The 26,388-nt window shown below is 43.3% G+C and overlaps 2 protein-coding genes across 7 annotated transcripts in view; one reads left to right on the forward strand and one right to left on the reverse strand.

Moving 5' to 3' along the window:
- The window catches only part of RAVER2 (ribonucleoprotein, PTB binding 2), a 146,424-nt gene extending 133,455 nt beyond the window's left edge, over nt 1-12,969 (forward strand). For all 5 annotated transcript variants that reach the window (XM_018045163.1, XM_013962781.2, XM_018045157.1 and 2 more), the window contains exon 12: nt 10,759-12,969. In XM_018045163.1, coding sequence (XP_017900652.1) covers nt 10,759-10,905 — 147 coding nt within the window. In that variant the 3' untranslated portion in view covers nt 10,906-12,969. The remainder of the gene's footprint in view (nt 1-10,758) is intronic.
- JAK1 (Janus kinase 1) overlaps nt 12,966-26,388 on the reverse strand; it is a 148,336-nt gene continuing 134,913 nt past the window's right edge. Inside the window, exons 14-25 of one of the 2 annotated variants that reach the window (XM_018045131.1) lie at nt 25,790-25,877; nt 25,196-25,323; nt 24,426-24,561; nt 22,525-22,676; nt 20,055-20,205; nt 19,845-19,939; nt 18,617-18,809; nt 17,560-17,684; nt 17,054-17,226; nt 15,373-15,490; nt 15,000-15,110; nt 12,966-14,371 (exon numbers count right to left, since the gene is read on the reverse strand). In XM_018045131.1, the coding sequence (XP_017900620.1) occupies nt 14,258-14,371; nt 15,000-15,110; nt 15,373-15,490; nt 17,054-17,226; nt 17,560-17,684; nt 18,617-18,809; nt 19,845-19,939; nt 20,055-20,205; nt 22,525-22,676; nt 24,426-24,561; nt 25,196-25,323; nt 25,790-25,877 (1,584 nt within the window). In that variant the 3' untranslated portion in view covers nt 12,966-14,257. The remainder of the gene's footprint in view (nt 14,372-14,999; nt 15,111-15,372; nt 15,491-17,053; nt 17,227-17,559; nt 17,685-18,616; nt 18,810-19,844; nt 19,940-20,054; nt 20,206-22,524; nt 22,677-24,425; nt 24,562-25,195; nt 25,324-25,789; nt 25,878-26,388) is intronic. The other variant, XM_018045134.1, reaches the window with a different exon arrangement.

Raw genomic sequence — 26,388 nt, forward strand, 5'->3', positions numbered from 1 at the left:
GACTAGACAGACCTTTGTTGGCAAAGTAATGTCTCTGCTTTTGAATATGCTGTCTAGGTTGGTCATAACTTTTCTTCCAAGGAGCAAGCATCTTTTAATTTCATGGCTACAGCCACCATCTGCAGTGATTTTGGAGCCCCAAAAAATAGTCTGTCACTGTTTCCATTGTTTCCCCATCTATTTGCCATGAAGTGATGAGACTTGATGCCATGATCTTAGTTTTCTGAATGTTGAGCTTTAAGCCAGCTTTTTCACTCTCCTCTTTCACCTTCATCAAGGGGCTCTTTAGTTCTTCTTCACTTTCTGCCATAAGGGTGGTGTCATCTGCGTATCTGAGGTTATTGATATTTCTCCCAGCAATCTTGGTTCCAGCTTGTGCTTCTTCCAGCCCAGCATTTCTCATGATGTACTCTGCATAGAAGTTAAATAAGCAGGGTGACAATATACAGCCTTGACGTACTCCTTTTCCTATTTGGAACCAGTCTGTTGTTCCATGTCCAGTTCTAACTGTTGCTTCCTGACCTGCATACATATTTCTCAAGAGGCAGGTCAGGTGGTCTAGTATTCCCATCTCTTGAAGAATTTTCCAGTTTCTTGTGATCCACACAGTCAAAGGCTTTGGCAAAGTCAATAAAGCAGAAGTAAATGTTTTTCAGGAATTCCCTTGGTTTTTCAATGATCCAGCAGATGTTGGCAATCTGATCTCTGGTTCCTCTGCCTTTTCTAATCCAGCTTGAACATCTGGAAGTTCACAGTTCACATACTGAACCCTGGCTTGGAGAATTTTGAGCATTACTTTACTAGTGTGTGAGATGAGTGCAATTGTGCAGTAGTTTGTACATTCTTTGGCATTGCCTTTCTTTGGGATTGGAATGAAAACTGACCTTTTCCAGTCCTGTGGCCACTGCTGAGTTTTCCACATTTGCTGGCGTATTGAGTGCAGCACTTTCACAGCATCATTTTTCAGCATTTGAAATAGCTCAGCTGGAATTCCATCACCTCCACTAGCTTTGCTTGTAGTGATGCTTTGTAAGGTCCACTTGACTTCACACTCCAGGATGTCTGGCTCTATGTGAGTGATCACACCATCATGCTTATCTGGGTAATGACGATCTTTTTTGTACAGTTCTTCTGTGTATTCTTGCCACCTCTTCTTAGTATCTTCTGCTTCTGTTAGGTCCATACCATTTCTGTCCTTTATTGAGCCCATCTTTGCATGAAATGCTCCCTTTGTATCACAAATTTTCTTGAAGAGATCTCTAGTCTTTCCCATTCTATTTTTTTCTCTATTTCTTTCAACTGATCACTGAGGAAGGCTTTTTTCTCTCTCTGTGCTATTCTTTGGAACTCTGTTTATTGTTGGGCTGATCAAAAAAGTTCACTGGGGTTTTCCATAAGATGTTAAAAAAAACAACAAACTTTTTGGCCAACCCAATATTTCTAACAGTGTTTTAGTAGATTCTTTAGGGTTTTCTAAATACAATATATCATCTGCTAACTGTGATAGTTTTACTTCTTCTTTTGTAATTTGAATGCCTTTTATTTCTATTTCTTGTCTAATTGCTCTGGCTAGGGCTTCCAGTACTATGTTGAATAAAATTGGTGACAGTGGTATCCTTGTCTTGTTCTTAAACTTAGAGGAAAGCTCTCAGCATTTCACCATTGCATGGGTTGTTATCTGTGGGTTTGACATATATGGCCTTTATTATGTTGACATGCAGTCCCTCAATACCCAGTTTGTTGACTTTTTAAATCATGAATGGATGTTGAATTTTGTCAAATGCTCTTTCTGCATCTATTGAGATAACCATATGCTCTTTATCCTTTATTTTGTGAATGTGGTGTATGTCACGTTTTATTGACATGAACCATCCATGTACCACTGGAATAAATCCAATTTGATCCTTTTAATCTATTGTTGAATTCAATTTGCTAATACTTTATGAGGATTTTTGTAACTGTTCATCAGGAATATAGGCCTGTAGTTTTTTTCTTTGTATACTCTTTGTCTGCCTTTGATAAAGTAAAGCTGACCTTGTAAAAATAATGTGAAAGTGCAATTTCCTTTTCTGTTTTTGGAAGAGATTGAGATGGATTGGTATTAATTAGTCTTTAAATGTTTTGTGGAAGTCACCAGTGAAACTGTCTGTCCCTGAACTTTCTTTTTTTGCTGGGAGATTTCCTATTACTGGTTCAGTTTCGTTACTAGTAATTTATTCGGTTTTCCTGTTTCCTCATGATCCAGTCTTGGTAAGTTGTTTCTAGGAATTAGTCCATCTCTTCTAAGTTATCCAACTTGCTGGCATATAAGAAATGCATAGTGGTCTTTATGATCTTTTGTGTTTTTGTGGTATCAGTTGTAATATCTCCTTTTTTATTTATGTCTTGATGTAAGTTCTCTTTTTCTTAGTAAGTCTGATTAAAAGTTTGTCTGCTGCTGCTGCTAAGTCGCTTCAGTCGTGTCCGACTCTGTGCGACCCCATAGATGGCAGCCCACCAGGCTCCGCCGTCCCTGGGATTCTCCAGGCAAGAACACTAGAGTGGGTTGCCATGTCCTTCTCCAATGCATGAAAGTGAAAAGTGAAAGTGAAGTCACTCAGTCGTGTCCAACTCTTGGCAACCCCATGGACTGCAGCCCACCAGGCTCCTCCATCCATGCAATTTTCCAGGCAAGCGTACTGGAGTGGGTTGCCATTGCCTTCTCCAATCTTTTTTAAAAAGAAGCTGTTAGTTTCATTAATCTTTTCTGTTGTCTTTTAAATCTCTATTTCATTTATTTCCACTCCTTGTTACTTCCTTTCTCTTGCCTAGCCTAGAGCTTACTTTGGTGGGACTGTGCTCAGTCCACTCTCTGTGACCCTATGGACTATAGCCTGCCAGGCTCTTCTGTCCTGGTATTGTTCAGGCAAGAATACTGGAATGGGTTGCCATTTCCCCCTCCAGTGGATCTTAGCTTGTTCCTAAGTCCTCAAGATACAACGATAGTTGTTCAAGATGTTCTTTCTTCATGTAAGTGTTTATCACTGTAAACTTCCCTTTTAGAACTGCTTTTGCTATATCTTGTAAGTTTTGCTATGTTTTGTTTCCATTTTCATTTGTCTCAAAGTATTTTTTTATTTCTTCTTTGATTCAGTGGTTGTTCAGGAGTATGTTGTTTAATGTCAACATGTTTGTGAACTCTCCAGTTTTCTTCTTATAATTGATTTCTAGTTTCATACAATCATGTTTGAAAAAGATGCCAGATAGGATTTCAATCACTTTAAATTTATTAAGACATGTGGCCTAACATATGATCTATCCTGAAGAATATTCTATGTGAGCTTGAGAAAAATGTGCGTTTGATCCTTGTTCAGATGGAAAGTTACGTCATGGCTTTCAGGTTCATCTTGTCTAACGTGTAGTGTAAGCCCAATATCTTCTTGCTGATTTTTCTGGCTAAACGATCTGTTTTTGAGTGGAGTATTTAAGTTCCCTGATATTACACTGCTCTTTTTCTCCCTACACAATCATTATTTGCTTTCAGTTCAGTTCAGTTCAGTCGCTCAGTCGTGTCTGACTCTTTGCGACCCCATGAATCGCAGCACGCCAGGCCTCCCTGTCCATCACCAGCTCCTGGAGTTCACTCAGACTCAACGTCCATCGAGTCCATGATGCCATACAGCCATCTCATCCTCTGTCATCCCCTTCTCCTCCTGTCCCCAATCCCTCCCAGCATCAGAGTCTTTCCAATGAGTCAACTCTTCGCATGAGGTGGCCAAAGTACTAGAGTTTCAGCTTTAGCATCATTGCATCCAAAGAAATCCCAGGGCTGATTTTCAGAATGGACTGGTTGGATCTCCTTGCAGTCCAAGGGACTCTCAAGAGTCTTCTCCAACACCACAGTTCAAAAGCATCAATTCTTCGGTGCTCAGCCTTCTTCACAGTCCAACTCTCATATCCATACATGACCACAGGAAAAACCATAGCCTTGACTAGAAAGACCTTAGTTGGCAAAGTAATGTCTCTGCTTTTGAATATGCTATCTAGGTTGGTCATAACTTTTCTTCCAAGGGGTAAGCGTCTTTTAATTTCATGGCTTCAGTCACCATCTGCAGTGATTTTGGAGCCCCCCAAAATAAAGTCTGACACTGTTTCCACTGTTTCCCCATCTATTTGCCATGAAGTGACTGGATGAAGGGACTGGATGCCATGATCTTTGTTTTCTGAATGTTGAGCTTTAAGCCAACTTTTTCACTCTCCACTTTCACTTTCATCAAGAGGCTTTTGAGTTCCTCTTCACTTTCTGCCATAAGGGTGGTGTCATCTGCATATCTGAGGTTATTGATATTTTTCCTGGCAATCTTGATTCCAGCTTGTGCTTCTTCCAGTCCAGCGTTTCTCATGATGTACTCTGTATATAAGTTAAATAAGCAGGGTGACAATATACAGCCTTGATGTACTCCTTTTCCTATTTGGAACCATTCTGTTGTTCCATGTCCAGTTCTAACTGTTGCTTCCTGACCTGCATACAGGTTGCTCAAGAGGCAGGTCAGGTGGTCTGGTCTGGTATTCCCATCTCTTTCAGAATTTTCCACAGTTTATTGTGATCCACACAGTCAAAGGCTTTGGCATAGTCAATAAAGCAGAAATAGATGTTTTTCTGGAACTCTCTTGCTTTTTTGATGATCCAGCGATGTTGGCAATTTGATCTCTGGTTCCTCTGCATTTCTAAGTTCACGGTTCATGTATTGCTGAAGCCTGGCTTGGAGAATTTTGAGCATTCCTTTACTAGCATGTGAGATGAGTGCAACTGTGCAGTAGTTTGAGCATTCTTTGGCATTGCCTTTCTTTGGGATTGGAAAGAAAACTGACCTTTTCCAGTCCTGTGGCCACTGCTGAGTTTTCCAAATGTGCTGGCATATTGAGTGCAGCACTTTCACAGCATCATCTTTCAGGTTTTGAAATAGCTCCACTGGAATTCTATCACCTCTGCTAACTTTGTTTGTAGTGATGCTTTCTAAGGCCCACTTGACTTCACATTCCAGGATGTCTGGCTCTAGATAAGTGATCACACCATCGCAATTATCTTGGTCGTGAAGATCTTTTTCGTACAGTTCTTCTGTGTATTCTTGCCAGCTCTTTTAATGTCTTCTGCTTCTGTTGGGTCCATACCATGTCTGTCCTTTATCGAGCCCATCTTTGCATGAAATGTTCCCTTGGTATCTCTTAATTTTCTTGAAGAGATCTCTAGTCTTTCCCATTCTGTTCTTTTCCTCTATTTCTTTGCATTGATCACTGAGGAAGGCTTTCTTATCTCTCCTTGCTATTCTTTGGAACTCTGCATTCAAATGGGAATATCTTCCCTTTTCTCCTTTGCGTTTTGCTTCTCTGCTTTTCACAGCTATTTGTAAGGCCTCCTCAGACAGCCATTTTGCTTTTTTGCATTTCTTTTCCAGGGGGATGGTCTTGATCCCTGTCTCCTGTACAGTGTCACGAACCTCATTCTGCAGTTCATCAGGCACTCTATCAGGTCTAGGCCCTTAAATCTATTTCTCACTTCCACTGTATAATCATAAGGGATTCGATTTAGGTCATACCTGAGTGGTCTAGTGGTCTTCCCTGCTTTCTTCAATGTAAGGCTGAATTTGGCTGTTCTTGTTTTGGGCTCATATTTACAACTTACTTCCTTTTGATTGATTGGCTTATCTTTTATAATGACCTTTTTGTCTCGTTAAATTTTTCAGGTTGAAGTTTTGTTTAATGTAATTACAGCTACCTTTGTTTTCTTTTGGTTTTCATTTGCCAAGAATATGTTTTTGCATCCCTTCCCTTTTCAGTCTGTGTGTGTCCTTTAAGCTAGGTGAGACTCATAGTCAACATATAGTTTGGCTTTGATTTTTATCCATTCAGGCACTTTGTCTTTTGATCAGACAGTTTAATCCATTTACATTTAAAGTTTAAAAAGTGTTTATTGAAGAATAGTTGATTTACAGTATTTAGCTTCATGTGTATCACACTGTGATTCAGTATTTTTGCGGATTATACTGTTACAGATTATTATAAGATAATCACTATAATTCCCTGTGCTATACATTATATCCTTGTTGCTTGTTTTGTGTATGTTAGTTTGTTAATCTCATACCCCTAATTTGTCCCTCTTCCCGTCCGTCTCCCCTTTGGTAACCATAGTTTATTTGCTCTGTCTGTTAGTCTATTTCTATTTTGCATATATTCATTTGTGTTATTTTTTTAGATTCTGCTTATAAGTGATATTATATAGTATAGTATTTGTCTTTCTCTGACTTATTTCACTATCCATAATATTTCCTAGGTCCATTCACATTGCTGCAAATGGCAGTATTTTTTTCTCTTGCTTTTTCGATGATCCAACGGATGTTGTCAATTTGATCCCTGGTTCTTCTGCCTTTCCTAAAACCAGCTTGAACATCTGGAAGTTCATGGTTCACTTATTGCTGAAGCCTGGCTTGGAGAATTTTGAGCATGACTTTGCTACCGTGTGAGATGAGTGCAGTTGTGTGGTAGTTTGGGCATTCTTTGGCACTCTTGTTTAGTAATGCTAATATGAACATTGGGGTGTATATAACTTTTTAAATTTGTGTTTTTGTTTATTCCCAACACAGGGAGTGGAATTGATGGGTCACATGGTAGTTCTTTTTTAGTTTTGAGGAACTGCCATACTGTTCTCCCTGATGGCTACACCACCTTACATTCCCACCAACAGTGTACAAGGATTCCCTTTTTTCTGCAAACTCTCTGACACATTATTTATAGACTTTTTGATAACTGTTCCAACAGGTGTGAGGTGATGTCTCATTTTCATTTTGCATTTGTTATATTCATAAATTTTGTGATTTCTATTTGGCAATTTTTAATGTTTTCTATCTTTGTTGCAATTCTTTGTTCATGCATTGATCTTTTGACCTCAGTGAGCATTTTTACAACCATTATTTTGAACTCTCAGGTAAGTCACTTAGTTCATTAGATCTGTTCTGGATATTTATCATGGCACATCTGGAACATTACCTTTGTTTCTTTTTTATTGTCACTATGCATTATACAAAGCAGCCACCTCTTCCAGTCTTGACTGAATGGTCTCTTGTAGGAGATGAATCCTGTTGCTCAGCCCAGCCTGAGCTCTTAATTGGCTTTCAAACTTTTGTGACTATTTTCTTTGAGGCTACTTCTTTGCTTTTAGTGGCTTATTTAGAGGATATGCTAAGACTTGTATATCCAAAGGTGGGGACTACAGTTAGCACCTAGATGCAGGCTGATTAGACCCTGGACCCTGAGGCTGCAGCTGAGGGTATGTAGTTAAGCCCTGTGCAGGGAGAAAAGGAAATGGGCATTTGTTTTTGTTTTTTTTCACCCGTTCCTTTGTGCTGAGCACAGATGTACAGTCACTGGGGGGTAGGGATGGTGGTACCTGCATCCATTAAGAATTGTATTTTTGTTTGCTATAATCCTGTAGAATTCATGAATGCAAGCCCCATTGGCTGTCAGAGCCAGATGACCCAGGGACGACTCCTTGGGTATCAGACATAAAAGTTGGGGCACAGTATATAAAAACTCCTTCCAGGGAGATACTAGTGATTGGAGTGGGCTGGAAGATGGGAGAGGTGTCCTTCAACTTCCCCAGTCTCTGGGGAAGACTGCAGCTGCCCCTAGCACCTGCTAGATTAGGAGCTGGGTCTCAGGCAGCAGCTTTTAAAGCATGTGGATAAGCCTTTTTCAGGGGAAGACAGGGAGATGGACTATTCTACCTGCTCCCTCCGCACCTGGCCCTGAGGGGCTACTCGAAGTGAGCTGTGACCATCAAGAGTGTTTATTTTCTATAGCTTTGTGGATCTCATAAACACATGCCCTGTTGGCTTTCAGGGCTAAGGATTTGGGAACCCATACCTCAAGTGGAAGTCTTCAAAGTTAAGAGTACTACAGGTGGAGTCTGAATGCTTCAGTGCTCAGGGAGAACCTAAGAACTGGGAGTTCTCTGCTGATGCAGTGCTGTGCCTGGGTTAAGATGTATGGTGAGAGTGTATCTCAGCCTTTCCTACTATTTTGGTATTTTCTCGTTTGTTTAATATGTAAGAGCTGCTCAGCTAGCTTCTGGATCTTTTTTAGAGGGAACTGCTCTACATGTCTGAACATCTGGCATATCCATGGGAGGAGGAGAGGCGCTGTAGAGCCTCCTTGGTCATCTTTACCTTGGGTGAATTACCATGGGTGATTGAGAATGGCTTTATCTACAAGGGTAGACAGACTCCTTGTCTGTCCCCTTTGAAGTTGAATCTGGTTTTAAAAATTGTGGCCATTATTGTTAACTTTAATTGTAATGTGAGAAGGCTCTTCTGCACTCATTTCTACATTCTTTTTTAAATTTGTTTTTAATTAGAGAATAATTGCTTTACAATATTGTGTTGACTTCTACCATACAGCATGAATCAGCCATAGGTATACATATGTCCCCCCTCTCTTGAACCTCCCCCACATCCCCCCCCCCCCCCGGCATCTCACCCTTCTAGGCTGTCACAGAGCACTGGGTTGAGCTCCTTCTGAAAGTGAACTGAAAGTGAAGTCGCTCAGTCGTGTCCGACTCTTTGCGACCCGTGGACTGTAGCCCACCAAGCTCCTCCATCCATGGGATTCTCCAAGCAAGAACACTGGAGTGGATTGCCATTTCCTTCTCCAGGGGATCTTCCCAACCCAGGGATCGAACCCAGGTCTCCCACATTGCAGGCAGATGCTTTTAACCTCTGCACCACCAGGGAGCCCCTTCTGTCACACAGCAAATCTCCACTGGCTCTATTTTACATACAGTAATGCTACTCTCTCAATTCGTCCGTCTCCTTCCCCCGCTGTGTCCACAAGTCTGTTCTGTCTGTGTCTCCATTACTGCCCTGCAGATAGGTTCATCAGTACCATCTATCTAGATTCCGTATGTATGCGTTAGTATACAGTATTTTCTCTTTCTGCCTGACTTCACTGTGTGTAATAGGCTCTAGGTTCATCCGGTCTCATTAGAACGGACTCAGATGTGTTCCTTTTCGTGGCTAATATTCCATTGTATGTATGTACCATGACTTCTTCATCCATTCATCTGTTGATGGACGTCAAGGTTGCTTCTGTGTCCTGGCTATTGTAAATAGTGGTGCAGTGAACATCGGGGTGCTTGTGTCTTTTTCAATTATGGTTTCCTCAGGATATATGCCTAGTAGTGGGGCTGTTGGGTCATATGGTAATTTTATTCTTAGTTTTCTAAGGAATCTCTGTACTGTTCTCCATGGTGGCTGTTCCAATTTACATTTCCACCAACACTGCAGGAGGGTTCCCTTTTCTCCACACCCTCTCCAGCATTTATTGTTTGCAGCTTTTTTGATGATGGCCGTTCTGATCAGTTTGAGGTGATCCCTCATGTGGTTTTGATTTGCATTTCTCTAATAAAGAGCAGTGTTGAGCATCTTTTCATGTTTGTTGGCCATCTGCATGTTTTCTTTGGAGAAAAGCCTATTTAGGTCTTCTGCCTACTTTTTAATTGGGTTGTTTGTTTTCTGGTATTGAGCTGCATGAGCTGCTTGTGATCAATCCTTTGTCAGTTTCACTTGCAATTATTTTATCCCATTCTGAGGGTTGTCTTTTCACCTTGTTTATTGTTTCCTTTGCTGTGCAAAAGCTTTAAAGTTTAACTGGATCCCATTTGTTTATTTCCATTACTCTAGAGGATCTCGCTGTGATTTATATCAGTGTTCTGCGTATGTTTTCCTTTAGGAGCTTTATAGTTTCTGGACTGACATTTAGGTCTTTAATCCATTTTGAGTTTATCTTTGTGTATGGTGTTAAGAAGTGTTCTAATTTTATTCTTTTTACACCCAGTTGTCCAGTTTTCCTACCGTCAGTTACTGTAGAGACTGTCTTTTCTCCTTTGTTTATTCAAGCTTCCTTTATCAACAATAAGGTACCCATAAGTGCGTAGGTTTACCTCTGGCCTTCTTGTTCCATTGGTCTGTTATTTGTTTTTGTGCCAGCACCATACTGATTTCTACATTATTGTATATTAAGTACTATGTGTGACAGACTTACTAAAGAATATCAAAGCTACAACTGGGAAGAGTTAGGTGGTCATGAGTTGTGAGACATAATCGGATTTATCATATTGATTACTGTGACTGCTTGTGAGGAACATTCTGGCCCTTCTTATCATGAACACTTCTGGATTAGAATATCTGAGATAGAACTCAGAAATTTGCATTTTAACAAGCTTTCCAGGTGATTATTTTGTAGACTAAAGCTGGAGTTCCTCCTGTTCTCTGGAATGTTTCACTATGCTACTTTGTGGACATCATTTGCTAGTTTTTGCCCCTACTAGTTTATTCTCTTGCCACGTCTTTTACTACTAGATGAACTTCACAGCTAATCTGACACGCAGTTCAATTCCTCAGCCATGCTCCTTCCTCAGAGGAATACTGGCATTCTGATTCTACATGCGAACAGCAGGAGCAACTACACTGCCACTTTTTCTTTCCCGAAACTGTGGGGAGTTGGGGAAGGAGGGCCTTAAGAAGCTGGTTTGTATTCTTCAAAAGTTCCTCACGTGACTCTGATGTAGAAACTTTTGTATAGTTTTTTTACAACTTTGTTATTTATCCTGCTATTCTGTTTTTATACCAAATCACAAGTAGAATTGCTTTTCTTATAAATATCTTTAACAAATCAACCAATTTTAATTTAGATTTTAGCATTAGTTATGGTTTCTTTTTCTAATAGGTGTCATCTTTAAGAAATGAAAAGCGAGGCTCATCATATCTCGTCTCTGCCCCAGAAGGTGGTTCAGTGGAATTTGTTGACCAGCATTCTCAGGGCACAGGAGCATATTACATGGAAACCTACTTAAAAAAGAAGAGAGTGTACTGAGTTAAGTTCTCTCCTTATAAACTGATAAGGTTCTTTGCAGTATCTCTGCTGTTCATCGCTGCCTTAACTACATTCAGACTAGCCATATCCTTTAAATTACGGGTTTATAACTTCCCAGAACGAACTGTGTTGTGCAGCAGGCAGAATTGCCAAGTAAAAAAAGTAAGTAGCAATAAGAGACATCAATTGAGGACATATTCCACTAGAATTAGACACATCTTAATCAATGTGCTATTAACTTAGTCCATTGGAGAAATTAACATATTCCAATATTCCTTGTTTAGGACTGGGAATAATTTTGACACCATATATAGAAGTGTGAAGCAATAAAATGGGAAACATTCTTGGTTTCCCAAGCCTTAGAATAAATTTCTGGTAAGCCAATGTGCATTTCAATTTACTTTATCTAGAAGTAATCTCATTCACAAATTTTTAGACCTTTTCCTAGAATCAGAGCGCAAGTACAAAATGCAGTGACTGGTAATGTTATACTCTACATGCAAACTTCATTTTCATCCCCCCGATACCAGTCATGCATTGTAAAACTCAAACACAGAGGTGACATCCAAGGTATATACCACTACAGATGCTTTACGCTTAATATATTATTTACCACTAATACCTCTTGTGGGGGAAAAAGGTATTTTTTTAAGTAGCTTTGGTGATCTAGTACTAATTTCAGGGGTTGGCAAACTACTCCCTGTGGTCAAATTCAGTCCTCCACCTGTTTTTGTACTGCCTGCAAGCTAAGAATGATGTTTACATTTTTAAATGTTTGGAGGAAAAAAAAGTATGACTTGAAATTCATATTTCAGTGTCCATACATAAAATTTTATTCAAACACAACCATGCTTATTCACTTACATATCATCTATGGCTAATTTTGTGCTACAGTGGCAGAGCTGAGTAGCTGCAAAGCCTAAAATATTTACTATCTGGCCCTTTATAAAGTTCACAGACTCCTGATCTAATACCTTTAATTCCCTAATCCTTTTATTTTACACCTACAAAAAGACTTAAATTTTGCAACGGATTTGTAAGTAAGTGGCAAGAAACATAGGTTTCTAAGTCTTGTTTCGTAGAACAGTGATGATTAATTTACACGTTTTGGTCATCAAATGCCCTATTTCCACAGTAAAGCAGTCAATTCTGCCATTTCTAAAGGGAGCTTATGAGGTAACAGTATTTATAACCATTCTTAGATAATAAGCTATACCTCACTCTCTGCTTTGTTTCTTATTCAGTTGCAGTGTGTTAGGCTGACAAATTATCCAGGTGTTTAACCCAGTTTTATCCAGCTTCCTTTCGAAAGAACTGTGTTTATTGCACATAACTTTTGACATCACCATTTCCTGAAGACCTTGGTATTCAAAATGCATGAGAAACCCTTTTGCTATCCAGAATGTCTAAGTTTTTCTTTGTTATGAGACACTAATTGATGATGTGGAATTGAGGGGTCTCAGTGATCCTAGTCTTTTTGAAATCAGATCTTTAAGTATCTTGTATTTGGGGGACTTTATAATAGAGGGTTATCACTCCTATTTTAGAAGTTTAAAACTGGTATATATGATTTATAATGTATTGCTTCTATTAACTTCTACTGGCAAATGACAGCTAGAAAGTTAAACTAAGATAATTTCCAGTAAGTATACTACCTATAAATAACCAAATCAGGATGGGCATCATTCAGTTCTGACTCAGCAGATGAAAAATGGGTTCTCCATGCTCTGCACTTCTTGTTTTCCTGTTGCATTAAGCCTCTTCAGTGCTTTGTCATAACTCTATGACAGTAGAAGAAAGCAAAGATGGAAATTTTAGAACTATAAGCAGAAAGAGGTTGAAAGAACTAAAAGGTACTTTGAGTTAATAGATGTGGGTCTGCCATCCATACTGGCCTGTGCCCTATTGGGACATAAGAGATATGACATGACTCAAGTGGTGTTAGTATAAGGACCATTACCCATGCTCTCCCCACCAGTCCATACTGTTATTTTTCTATGTAAACAAATTGTTTGTAATGCTTTGAAAATGAACTCTTAATATTAAAAGGCATATGCATGTGAAGGCTCCATATATTTATTTGTATAAAGAGTAAACAAAGTGCATAGAGAGTGGCCACAGGTTTGACACAGACAGAGACATTTGTGATGCCAGGTTATTGAACAGATTTAAATGGCAAAAGTTTATTGTTGCCATTGACTCAATACACAACTCTCTTTTCAGGCTTACGGGGGAAAAATAATGATATCAAACAAATAATAGCATCAACAAAAAGTTTTGCAGACTCTTGGTCAAAAAAGGTCTACAGTTCACATTGAATCAGATTTGACATTTTGATGACCCGGCAGTCTCCAGGAAAACTGAGAACCGCGTAGTGGGTCCTGAACTCCGCAGTCGTATGGGTGGGTCTTTCAAGTTTTGCATGATAGGGTGATGGTCAAAATAGTGATCGACTCTTGTAGGTGGATGGTAAGTCCTGAAACACTCTAAGAACAGTGCAATGTACATGGTATATATGCAGTCAGCATCCAGAACCAATGCTGGAACAGCTTGCCCCAAAGTGGTAGAGTTACAAAAGGATATACATTGACATTTCTGAAAAGCATGAATCCAGGGTCTTGGCCGCAGTTCTGATTAAAGGTATACTGTTTAGGGACGCACTGGCACAGGTTTAGTTCTCAAGAATTAACATCATGCAGCAAAGTATCTATTCCACAGCTGCCCCTCTGGGTATGTATGACCAGTCTTCTCAAAAATGGGTACCACTGGTCACCCAAGGGGACAGGAGCTAAGCCACTGCAAAACAACTCAAAGTTTATGTCCTACTATTGACAGGAATCCACTCACCTTTGTATAGAGACAATAGTATACTAACAGTATCTATATTTCAAGAATGTTTCATCTATCATGGTATAGATATTGAAATTTGAGGGCATATTAGAGTATTGGCTAAATTCATCAATCCTTATCTTTATGTGCCAGAAAAAAATTTCATATCAACTGGCAGCTAAGAAAAAGCAATCATCTTGAGACTCTACTTTGGTCAGCTCCTCTTGTTTTGAGAAATCCCATTCTGGTACTCAACTGTGATGGTAAACTAACCAAACAGTGATATATTCTTTCCAAAAGGAGGAGTGCTTAAGTGCTTTCTAATATTTTGGTTTTCACTATGTTACTGGTATCAAATTTAAAAAGGAAGTACTTAACATATCTTAAGCACCATAGTGTGCTTTATACATGGATACGTACCCTGGTATCTTTTTAGACAGAATACAAACTTTTTCCAGTAACACATTTTTTTAAATGGCTTGGGTACTGGTTGGGGGTAGGAGGACTTGATACACAATAGAATTTAACTGTTATTACTCATGCTTCTTAGAAGTGCTTCAAATCCTTCGATAAGGTTCTGAAAGGTTGTCCGATTAGATGGTTGAAATTCCCAACACTTTCGCATATGTTGATAAACCTATTAAAAAAAAGAAAACAGTAAAAATGTTTAGGAGCTTTTTAAGTATATAAACATCAAGAGGAAGAACATAATTTTGAAAATGTGAATGAGTTTCCTTAAGTCCTACCATAAAACAAGAGTATCTGAATAACTTAAAATATAGACAATATGGCACATCTGTAAGTATTAAATATTAATATTTAATATTATAAGTATTTTAATATTTGAGAAGTTCATGGCTTAACTGACCTTGCAAAAAATCCAGGTTACAAATTACTCTAAGCCAATTTAAGGATGACGTTATAGCTCAGTTTAAACTACAAGTCTCCACACTGGCTGCTCCATTCTTTGGCTCAGACATACTATTCAGTGTACTTAGAGATTCTAAAGAGTTAGTCTTGAAGCAGTTCAGTTAGAAATACAGAAAACTGATTGTCACAATAAGGCAACATCAAAATATGCTCCTTTCGGGTGCTCACTGAGGTAAGCCTACTATTGAAGGGAATTCCTTCCTTTGAACACAATATGTGGTTGTCATTTGCCCCAAAGGTGGTTTTCTCAGATAGCCGAAATTCAGCATCAGAAATCTATTTTAAAATGCAAGCAGTGAAAACAGTTTTATTACTGTGAAATGGCCCATAAATACCTCATCTGGACAGTTAGGTGGACATGGCAAGCGTTTTCCTTCTTTTAATGTATTCACGAGTCTTGTTACCGTCATCTGACCATGAGTTGGGCCTATCATTTTCAGGAACAACTATGAAAAATAAAATCAAATGAAATATTTTACTTTTTGCACATATTTATATAAACTCCAGAGAGATTAAGGTAGAATTTCTAGAACTGGAAATGAAAACAAACAGGCTTTTCTCCTTAGTAACTCAAAGTGAAAGTCCAAGACGCTTTTCCTTTCCATTACAACACACTGACTGATTCTTTATGAACTAAACTTACAAAGCAAAGGGATGGACACATTTTCATTGGGGGCCAGATTCAAACAAAGGACAAATGTGACTTACGGCCATGGGACTGGAATCTGAATCACAGTAAGTAAGCAGCTCATGCAGAGTTACTCCGAAAGACCAGACATCGGAGGCGATATAAAACTTACACTGAATTAAACATTCTGGAGCATACCTGAAAGAGCAGAACACGAAACTTCATTTCCTGGGAAGGACATACCAAAAAACATCAGAGTAACTCAGCCCAGAGAGCTGACTTCTTAGAATATAACATTCAAAGACATGTAAGTGTATGTTACATGTTAATCACACACATGCTGCCCCGGTGCACACCTGATGTGAACAGTATCCCTGTGGGCCCTCAGTTCACACAGCACAGGCTCTCCCTGGGGAGGGGTGTGGGAGGAGGCGATGACCACAGGCCCAGATTTTATCTGCCTGCAAGCTCACAGTGAGTGAGTAGTGACCTAACTGCCCAGTCCTCTTATAGTATCTGTTGTTTTGGTGAATGTTATCCATTTCCTGAGCTAGAAATTGAGGCATAACCGGTCTCAGAAATACTTCTCAAACCTACTCACTGCTCCTAAACCCCACCATCACTGTCCAAATCACAGCCCTAGTTCATGCCATCAATGCCCCTCTCCAAATCAGACTCCCTGGCTCCAATCTTGCTCTTCTCCTCCCCACAGTGATCTTTTTAAACAGAAGCCCCCATGCTTAATCCTTCCAACAGCACCCCAAAACCCCAGCTCCAAAACTCAAGTGTCTAGGGCATTGCCGTAGCAACTGCAGAGACCTTTCACCATCCAGACACATCGAGCTGATTCCAGTTCCTGGGACAGCCCCTGCTCTGTCTCACTCTTGCCATCACACACATGCCTTCTTCTACCCATCTTTACAACCCTCCAGGAATCTTTTAAGGACTTAGCCTAACAGAACTTCCAGAAAACCAAGCCCGAACGCTTCTATGGTTATGGCACCATGAAACTAGCTGCCTCACCCATTAAATTCTAAACTCGCTCATCTTATTTACCCTCGAATCTCTAGTACCTGGCACAAAGCAGGGGCTTCATAGGTATTCCTTTGAATAAATGAATTCATTTATCCATTGACTATGCAATGAGTAAATGGAGGTTTGGGCTCCTTGGGTGGGAAAGACCCACCTCTGCCCATGTAGGATGCACCGCAGTGCTGCTGAGTTCTACAGGACAGGGCAGAGTGCAGACTCAGCAGCTTCCCCCTTGGACAGTGTGCCAGACCGAGAGGGGCTGAAGTCGGGGTGCGGCCTTCCAACCAGGACGCTGGCAATTCATGACAAGACAGCCAAACCGCCCATGGATTTTCCTCTGCTCTTGCGTTCTCCCTGAATCTGCCAAAGCCACCTCGTCACCTCACACTTGCCCTCCAAGCTTCCTCTGCATAGCTGTGACTACTCTGGCCGCTAACAGTTTTAAGAACTGTGTCAGAGGAATGCCTTCTCAAGGGAAGACAGAGATGCTGACTGCTGTTAGATTTCTTCATTGGAAGATGTTGCCTATGAAGCTCAGACATTGCCATGTATGTGGCTTTCAGTGAAACAGCTTAAGAGCTGTTTCTTGAAGGCAAAAATTAGTCAATTCCAAATGATCTAAGTCTTTTCTAATCTGGACCAATAAGAGAATTTAACATATCTAAACAGGACCTAGCAGAACAGTGGAAGCCCTCTGAAGCACTGAGGAAATCTGTTTGATTCAGTTACCAAAACACAGGGCTGTCCCGGTCGTCCTTGACTGTGTAGTACTCCTTATCAGTTTCGATGGCTTTGGTTAGACCAAAGTCCCCAATTTTCACTTGGTGTTCACTCTCAACAAGGACGTTTCTTGCTGCTAAGTCCCGGTGAACGTATTGCCGAGAACCCAAATAGTCCATCCCCTGAGGGAGAGAAGCAAAGGCAGAGGGTGCTGCTGAGATGAAATCAGACCGGATTTTGTCTTTGCCACTTTGTAACACACACAAAGATACAAATGTCATTTCATTCACGTATCACTTAATAGTAAGACCAACCTGATTCAGAGAAATACATATTTAAAGAAACCATCACTTTCTTAGTAGAGGCTAATTTCAATCCACATCAAGCAGAACAAAATAAACTCAGTATAATTATCAGGAAGTTTCCCACTTGTAGCCTAATTACAAACCAATTACTCAGGACAGAGTGCCTGATTTTTAAATTTTTCCCAGGTTTTTTCTTTTTTCCCTTTTTACCTTACAAATCTGAACAGCATATTTTAATTGCTGTCTGAGGTTAATTTTGTTCTTATTCTTTGGAAGATATTCCTTAAGGCTCCCTGAAGGCAGAAACTCCATGATGAGCTTAATACCATTTCCACCTGTTTAGGGGGAAAAAAAAAAACCATCAGTTGTTGTTTGGTCGCCAAGTCGTGTCCAATTCTTCACAACCCCATGGACTGCAGCGCGTCAGGCTTCCCTGCCCCTCACTATCTCCCAGAGTTTGTCCAAGTTCATGTCCATTGAATCAGTGCTGCCATCCAACCATCTCACCCTCTGTCGTCCTCTTCTCCTGCCCTCAATCTAACCCATCAGTACAAGGCAGTCCAATGAAAGAAGAGTAAAGGGCACAGGATTTGGAGACAGAGGGCCTGAACTGACTTCAGCACCGACCCTGAAACCACAGGCAAGCTGCTTAACCCCAGAGGTTCCAGAGACTCGGGATCCTTAGGAGTGACCAGGGTACCTACCCCAGGGTCGTCACCCCTCACTCAGACAACACAGTGTTCTGCAAAGCACTCGGCAAATGATTTTTAAAAATCATGAGCCACATCGTTTTCACTACAAATTTTAAAGTACACTAACATGAGTGCTGTAGTGGCTTGTAAAAAAGATACATTTAATAGTAAACACTACTTGCCACTTTGATTTAGACAACCGGAAAACTAAATGCCCTGCCTAAGGTTGGGTCAAAAAAGCAGGTAAAAGAGAGCAGTGGGTGTCAGTTTCATCTGGCCTAATGTGCTAAGCATTGGAACGGGAAATCTAATCCCCAGTGTGGGTGTAGTAGCCACCTAAAGAAACAATGCTGGAATCACCCCTGCCTAGGAGGGAGGCTGGGTAGTCTCGGAAGCTCTGCAGGTGCTGAGGGATCTGACTGTGTATGGCTTGGAAGTCCTAGAGCTCTGGCGGTTATCAGCTAGCATTCAGGCAGCCCAGATAAGGCTGAGGGTGTGGCCTGCTCAGCTCTAGCCTTTATGTGACCCCAGACAGCCACTTAGTCTTTAAACAAACCACACTTTGCATAACATACCGTCTTCTGTGCAGATGCCTTTATACTTCACGATGTTCTCATGATAAAGATTTCTTAAGATTTCAATCTCCTTCTTCAGATCAGCAATGTGGTTCCCTCCACTCTCGGGCTTCAGGGATTTGACAGCCACCTGCTCCCCTGTATTGTCCCCCTCAGGGTCATACCTGCAGAGCTCGACCTTCCCAAAGTGGCCCTGGAGGGAAAGATGCACATGCTTGATCACAGAGGCACCAGCCTGGGTCAGCAGGACACACTCAAAGATGAGGCTTGCTCCTCTGAAGGCCGGGGAGGAGCCTGACCCTGAACTCCCACCTTGTCTCTTCCTACTCCCTGCACCCTTCCCCACTTGGCTGACATGCCATCCCTTCTTCTATTAGTGCGCTAAGACAAGCAAAGGCTCTGGTGACTGGTGAACCAACACATCAATCCTAGTTTCCATGAAAGTGTAACTCACAAGGAAATGGAAGTGTCAGGTGGCACAACCATGGCATGCTTTGACAGCCCTGGGTCCACGCTACAGGAGGCATCCCAATGTGGCCACAAAAGGCAAGGCATGAGTCTTCAGAAGATGGGGATTAGACCCCAGCTAAGCCACCTGCTAGCGCGGTGGCCTGGTCACCCAGTCTTCCCAGCTGGCCCCAGAGGCGCTCAGTGTGCACACTGGCAATGAACCCAGGCACGCTGTGAGGAAGCGGGGCCACTGTGCCTGCAGAGGGCCAGCACCCGGCCTTGGCACAGGGCGGGCACCCGGGACGGGACAGTCTTTATAAACGACAGGAAATCTGTATGAAGATGCAGATCCAGAAGCTTCTCTAGTCACATTTCCTGTTAGGGAACTGCCATTCACGGTCCAGAAGAAAAGCTAGCATTCTATTTCAGTGTTCTGTGAAGTAAATCCACCATTCATTTAAGCAGCCTCACGGGATACATATTCCCAAAAAAGTCAGAGGCAGCGATTGTTCTATTTCCACCATATCTATGCCCATCCCCCAGGCCTCTCCCTTTATGTTCTCTGTCCCTTATTTTAAAAACAGGGACAGAGGCAGCTCCTGCAGGAGCTGACCAGCATCCTGGGAGCATGCTGCCACTCTTTGTCAAATGCAGAAACACACTGTCCCCGAGAAAACACTGGAAGATGCTTTCTCTTATAAACTTTGACCTGAAATGAGAGAGAATGGAGAATGGCTCTAGATGTCCAGAGAGGTGAACGGTCAGGAGTGTAACTTGCCTCTCCCAAGTCACGGATCCTCTTTAAGAACCGCTTTTCAAAATGTGTGGGATCCACTTCAGTTGTTGGCTTTTTTTCTGATACAATGTCTGGATCTAACAGAAGGGAGAAAGCGTGTTAAAAAGGAGTGACTGCCCCCCGCGGCTCCAAGCTGCCACCCCCTCCCCGGGCCCTGGCTGGTCTCGGTTAAACAACGTGAGGCAGCCTTACTCTGCTCCTCCAGCTTGTTGATGTCTCTCATGATGGCTCGGAAGAAGGGTCTCTGGTTGGGGTCGTAGTTCATGCAGCGGGTCATCAAGTCAGCTAGCTCCTTACAAGACGGAGTCACTGGCCTGCAACGGCTTTCGTAGAATCTCTCTTTCTGCAAAGAAGAGGACCACGTTGAAGAAACCAAAGGAGTGACCACCCACAAACCTTTTAACCCCAGGTCAGAAAGAGTTATCTAATAATCCCTAATTTAATTCCCAACAGCTCTGCTTAAAGGTAGACTTCATAAATGTGAGTGCTACTGTTGCCTTTTTTTACAGCTGTGGAAAATCTTAGTCCTGATACAAAAATAGTCTGAATTCAAGGAAAATAGGCAGTATATACCACCCAGTCCCAAATAAGCTGTATTCCTGCAACAAAGTCATGCAACCTTCTGGAATATGACTTGGCAACATGTGTAGAAATCTTCAGATTTTTCAAACTCTTTGACTCATTAATTGCAACTACTGAATGACTCACAAATAAGTCAGATATAAACAAAGATTTATGTTTAAAGATATTCCCTGCAGAATTAAATAGGACATTACAAATATGAAAACAATCTCAATACCAAGTATCTAGTTTTAGTTAAATAAATTAGAATTTAATGAAACAATGAACTCTTACATCAATTTAATCATATAGGAAATTACAACATTAAATGAAAAAATAACGATTTAGCGTGGTCCCAATTTTGTTTAAAAAATTGATACAAACAGACTGGAAGACAATATGCCAAAGTGTTAAATATTAGTCAAGGGTGACTGGAATATAATGATTAATATTTTCTTTTTAAAAAATAGTTTTCTCTATTTTCCAAATTCTCATCAAGTGGTTGCTACTTTAAAATTTTGAAACAAATGATTGATTTATTTAAATCATTTAAAAAATTCAGTGAATTTACTACACTCCAGATTCTGGTCTGTAGCTGAATCTCAAGGGTACTGGTTTCTCTTGTGGTCCCTGTGGATCCTGGTATGGGGTGGGGAGTTAGGCCCCAGAGGAGAGGAGGAAAAGGAAGAGAATTAAGGAGAGAATTAAGAATCTGAGGGCTGCCCCTGCCTTGGAGTCTCTCTCTCTTCTAGGCTCCAGTGCAGACCTTTGCTTATCCTATCTCCATATTCTACTCAGCCCTGGGTAAACACAAGGTGCTCAAAAAATACTGACAGCAAATGGTATGCTGTTTTGTTTCCAAGGAAGTTAAAATTACTCCCAAAACTCCTGGCTGAAAATTCCAAATAGCAGATCTACAGAGGTGCTGACTTCTCCATGGGTTTTAGCTTAACTCCTCTTGCCCAAGTCTCGCACCACGTTCATCTGTCAGAGTAACTGGGTAGAGGTTCTTCAGCCTCTTTGGTATCTCCCCCAAGCACACCCTCCACGCTGAATCCCCACTGCCACTTCCTGGCTCTCACCACTGAGCACCGCAGGGGACTTCGTGCCCTGCCCTCTCCTCAGCCTGTCCCTCCAACTACCGTCCAAGTGCACCATGCCAGGGCCGGCCTCCAAACCCTTCACTGTCCCACATCACCCCTGGCACTCAGGGCCTCTACAAAACCTGACCTCACACAACCCTTCCCACCTGTTCACCTGTCATTCCTCTCCACACTCCAGGCAAATGGAACCACTTACTGCTTCCTGCATACGACTGAAATGCCACCTTCGCCTGGACTTCGATCATTCCCTCCCAGCTACAAGTGATGCCTGCCCCGCTAAACACACAAGGCACATTCCAGAAAGCAAATCAGTGAGTCGGAATCAGTGGTCCTTCACTGTAACTGCTACTGCAGTATCCCTTTAGAGTTAGAAAGCTCTACTAGCTTTCTGCAAGTGGAACAAGCAAGAGTTAGCCTTAAAGTTGTGCATCCTAGCTGAAATAACCCAGGCCATGAGCCACCTGCATCTCGGTTACCTGACCTGTAAAACAAAGGTAATGACACTACCCTACCCAACACGCATGGCTCTTTGGGTGACGGTTTCAGATCCTTACCGCTATTTTAGCCCAACTCTCCTTCTAGACCCTAAGGTCACTAAGGACAGGTAAGGCCTGTGTCTCTTTCATTGTGAACCCCTAACTTCTACTTAGGATAATGCCTGGTACACAGGAGGGACTCAATAAATACTTGTGTGTTAATCTTGAGATGCTAGAATCTGTTCCTGAGCTCATATTGTATACCTGGCACTCTATGTGCATTTGCTTAATTGTCATAACAACCCTGCAAAGTAGGTAATTCTTTATCTCCATTTCATAGATGATGAATCCAGGCCCAAGGAAACTAACATATGTGAGGTTACGCAGCCAGTAAGCCTGCGGAGGAGAGTCAAACCTGTAACCGTCTCCTCCCACAGTGTGAGGTTTCTTGATAATTCCTGAGACGCCCCTGAGTGTTCAAGGGGCCCTCACTCAGCTCCCAACTGGAAAGCAGCTGCTTACTTCAATCAGCGTCTTGTCTTTCAAGGGGATCTCGCCATTGTAGCAGATTTCCCAGAGTGTGGTTCCAAAGCTCCACTTGTCCGCAGCCACACTCAGGTTCTTGGAGTCTTCAACACACTCAGGAGCGATCCAGGGGATTCGTTCTATGCACTCTGGAAAAGCCAAGAGACGTTCACAGATCAGTGTCTGCAATACCTGGAGAGTGTATCACTGCCACTGCAGCAAGAACTGGAAGTTAACAAAGAAACGCCTTCAAGCAGTGTTCTCCAAACGCGGGCCGTGGCTGCACTGAGCCTGTGGAAAGCTTGTTAAAGCGGCAGTTTTCCAGGCCCCTCAGCGCCCTGGCCCTTCTGATGCACCTATCTGAGACAGGGCCTGCAGATGTGTCTGTTTAACACAGACTCCCCAGGAGGGTGTGGGAGCCCATCTTCTGAAGCTTTGGCTTCAAAAACAGCACGGCACCCCTGAGTGGAGGAGGTCACATGGACAAAGGGTTGAGAAAGGGAAGGCCAGGGAGAAGAGGCTGACACACGCAGAGTGGGCACAGGCTAACCTCCCTGTCCCCCCACACTCTGCACCATCCAGTGTCACACTTCTTTAACGTGGGTTTTCTTTCATTTGAGAAAGAACAAAAGAAGTCACACGTCTCTTGCACCCAGCTGCTGACTAAGACCAGTGAGCTGTTTGGACTCCCTCCCACGTCGACAGAAATGGCCCTCAACAAGCTCAGTGGCCTCCTGGAGCAGCCTCTCAGCCCCTGATGCAAACAGGCAAGAAGCCACTCCTGAGCTGGGCAGTGATGCTCAGGCCTGCTGGCCCTTCTTCCCACTTTTTCACGTCCTTCCTCCTGACAGACAAGTGCAGGCCAGCCCTAGGACCATGTGCCTACCATCGCCTTGCTGCCGGCTCACCTCACTGGCCTATAAGGCCCAGATGAAACCCACCTCCTTGCTGAATCACTCTCTGGGGCCCCTGGATGTCGTCTCTCTCCTCTGAATGTTCACAGCATTTTACTGGCCCCTCTCGCGGCATCCCCAGGCTTCTCTACTTGTTCTAGAGTCACCAGTGTCTGTGTCTCAGACCCTTGCTGAGAATAGGAACCCAGACACGTTCAGGGCTGGGTCCATCTCAGGACTGCTGGACGATGGCCAGATAGCAAGCGTCAAAAGGTACTGAAGGATGCTCCCTGCTCGCCTTCCAAAGAATGGATGATTTGGGTCTTATTTGTGAGGCCTGTTCTTCATCCTGGTTTCCTTCCAAACTCAGTCTATTCGTTGACTGAATGACTGAGCAAAACTCTGAGTGCTGAAGATCACAGGCCATGGCAAGTTGGGGGCACAAGGCCCAGGGGTGCTCTGGGACCTCACGTGTGGCCTAGAGACACAGCACGGCGCTGCGTAGCGCTTCAGCTGCCGGGTCTGCCCACTCCTCTGGAGTCGTCGGCTCAGGATGACTCATTCAAAGATAAGATGCCTCAGCGATGCTAAGGCACCTCCCCAAACTGCTCACTCACTACAGGGGATTTCAAAAGGAACACAGGGAGGACCCAGGGCCTATTTCTCCTGACACCCATCTGACCACCCAGGACCCACAGCCTCCCTCTGAGCAAGGTGCCACCCCAGCACCTCAAACAAGCTCCTTCATCACAAGGACGGGATATGTCTTGGCCAAGTGGTTTCTTCTACTGCACAGACAGCTCCTGAGATCACAGACCAACCCTCCCTCGAACAGCATCTCCTCCGCCACCAAGGGCTGGGCAGGGTCAACAGACACCTTTTGCAGAAGTATGCTTTCTAAAAGGAGAGAGAACCCCAGCCCAGCCCCCTCCCCCAGTGTCCTGGACCTGCCGGCGGCGGGGGGGGGGGGGGCGGGGCAGAGGCGGGGACAGAGGGGGAACGCACCTTGCCTGGAGAGCACAGTGATGGGGATGCCAGGGTCACTGAGCTTGATGAAGGGGCCGCACTCACTGTCGATGCCCTCACGGGCCAGAAGGAGGTTTTTGGTGCACACGTTTCCATGGACCAGGTCTTTATCCTCCTGCGGAGCAAAAAGGCTGACTCAGCAGAAACGGCAGTGCTGCTGCCCTCCTTCCCAAGCCCCTCCTGTTTCCAGCCCTCAGGCCATAACCCACATTCCCCCAGCCCCAGCCAGACTGGGCAGCCAAGAGCTCCGACGGATGATCCGTGTGACTTGGGCACGTTCTGTAACATCCCTCTGCTCTATTTCCCTCACCAAGGAAACAGGGATGACTGGGGGGGCGATGGGTGGGGGGCAGGTGGGCAGGCTTCATAGGCTTTTGTGAGAATTAAAGTGTTGAGAGCCTAAAAACACATGCACGGCTGAAGCATCGTAAGCACTCAATAAATGTGAGCTACTGTTGATCCCAACAGATTCATTCACTCATTCAGCAAGTATTGTAATATTTCTGCTCTCACCATACAGTGCAGTACCCAAGTCAGTCTTCTGAAGGGATAAAATTTCCCTCTAAGCAGGATCCATACGTAAGCACACAGAACAGCCCACGATGGTGGTTCTCACTTTATACAGGCACACCTGTATAAAGGCACAGAGCCCGGGCCCTCCAGTCTGCTTGGTTAGTACCTCCTTCCTGCCTCCCCTACTAGGACATTCTGGTTCTTGGTTGAGACCACAGACATCAGAACATACTTACCAAGTAACTCAGGGCGCTGGCCAGCTGTTTGGCAACTTTAAACTTCCAGGGTGTGGTGAGGACATCACTTTTCCGATGCATGAAGAGATCCAGGGGTCCCCCCTCCACAAACTCTTCCACCATGATATCTACAAACACAAAAACAGCCACATCTGCAACCTGACATCCATCTGGGACAGCACCCTCCCTGATTCCCTCAAGAGAGCCCGGTTTAGTGACTGGCACTCAGCTTGAGAGCGCAAGTGGCACAGTGCCTCAGAGTCGGACAGGCTTGGGTTCAAGCCCTGCCTGACGCTCCTTCCACTCTGACTCTCTGAGCAATGAACTCAGCCCACCCACTCCCCACTTCCAGTGTGGGACCCAGAGCTGGCCAGAAGTAAACATTCAAGAAATCAATGAAAAACAAATGAGACTTAGTTCCAGGTCCACTACTGGCTTAAGCAAGGGACCTGCTCAGCGCTTTGCATTCCTTGATTACAGAAAGAAAAGCAAGAAGCCTGGGCAACATGAAGCGGATGTCAGCTCCCAGTCATCTTCTCAGCAGCCACTCTCCCCGGCCAGGGCCACCCTCCCCTTCCAAAGAGACACACTTACTCTCCACGTCTCGGACACAGACCCCATAGAGGTACACGATGTGTTTATGGGAGACCTGCCTCATCATGCTGGCTGCCTCAAAGAAGGCCTGTGGGAAAACAGGACAAAGACATGTCAAGGGCAGGCCTCCACTGGCCTGACCCTAAAGCCGCTCAGCTGAGAGGGAAGGCAGTGGATCCCAGGGAAGCTCACCACTGTCCTCATCCCAAGGCCTGGCCTCAACTGCCTGGAGGCACTGCCAAGCCTCTACTGTGAGGGTCACCTGGCTGGGACATAGGACTCAGGTAGAAAACCCCACAGGACACAGTGCTGGGCTGGTGGGCTAGGCTGGCGGCAACCTCCTCACTGGACATTCAAAGGTTGGGAAGCAACAGCGTTTGACACTATATTAGAATAAAAGGAAAACCAAGGCAGTAGATGTCTGCAAGACTAGGCTTTGTCTCTAACAGGATGTGGGATCGTGGGTCAGTCATTTCACTCCTCTGGGCTTTACTTTTCCAAACTCTGAGTGACAGCCTGGGCGGCATCAGGGCTTTTGAGACCACTCAGCTAGTGTCCAAGGCCCCACGGCCGCCATGTGGACCTCTAGGAAGGACACG

This window comes from Capra hircus, chromosome 3 (assembly GCF_001704415.2).
Source record: "Capra hircus breed San Clemente chromosome 3, ASM170441v1, whole genome shotgun sequence".
Lineage (NCBI taxonomy): Eukaryota > Metazoa > Chordata > Mammalia > Artiodactyla > Bovidae > Capra > Capra hircus.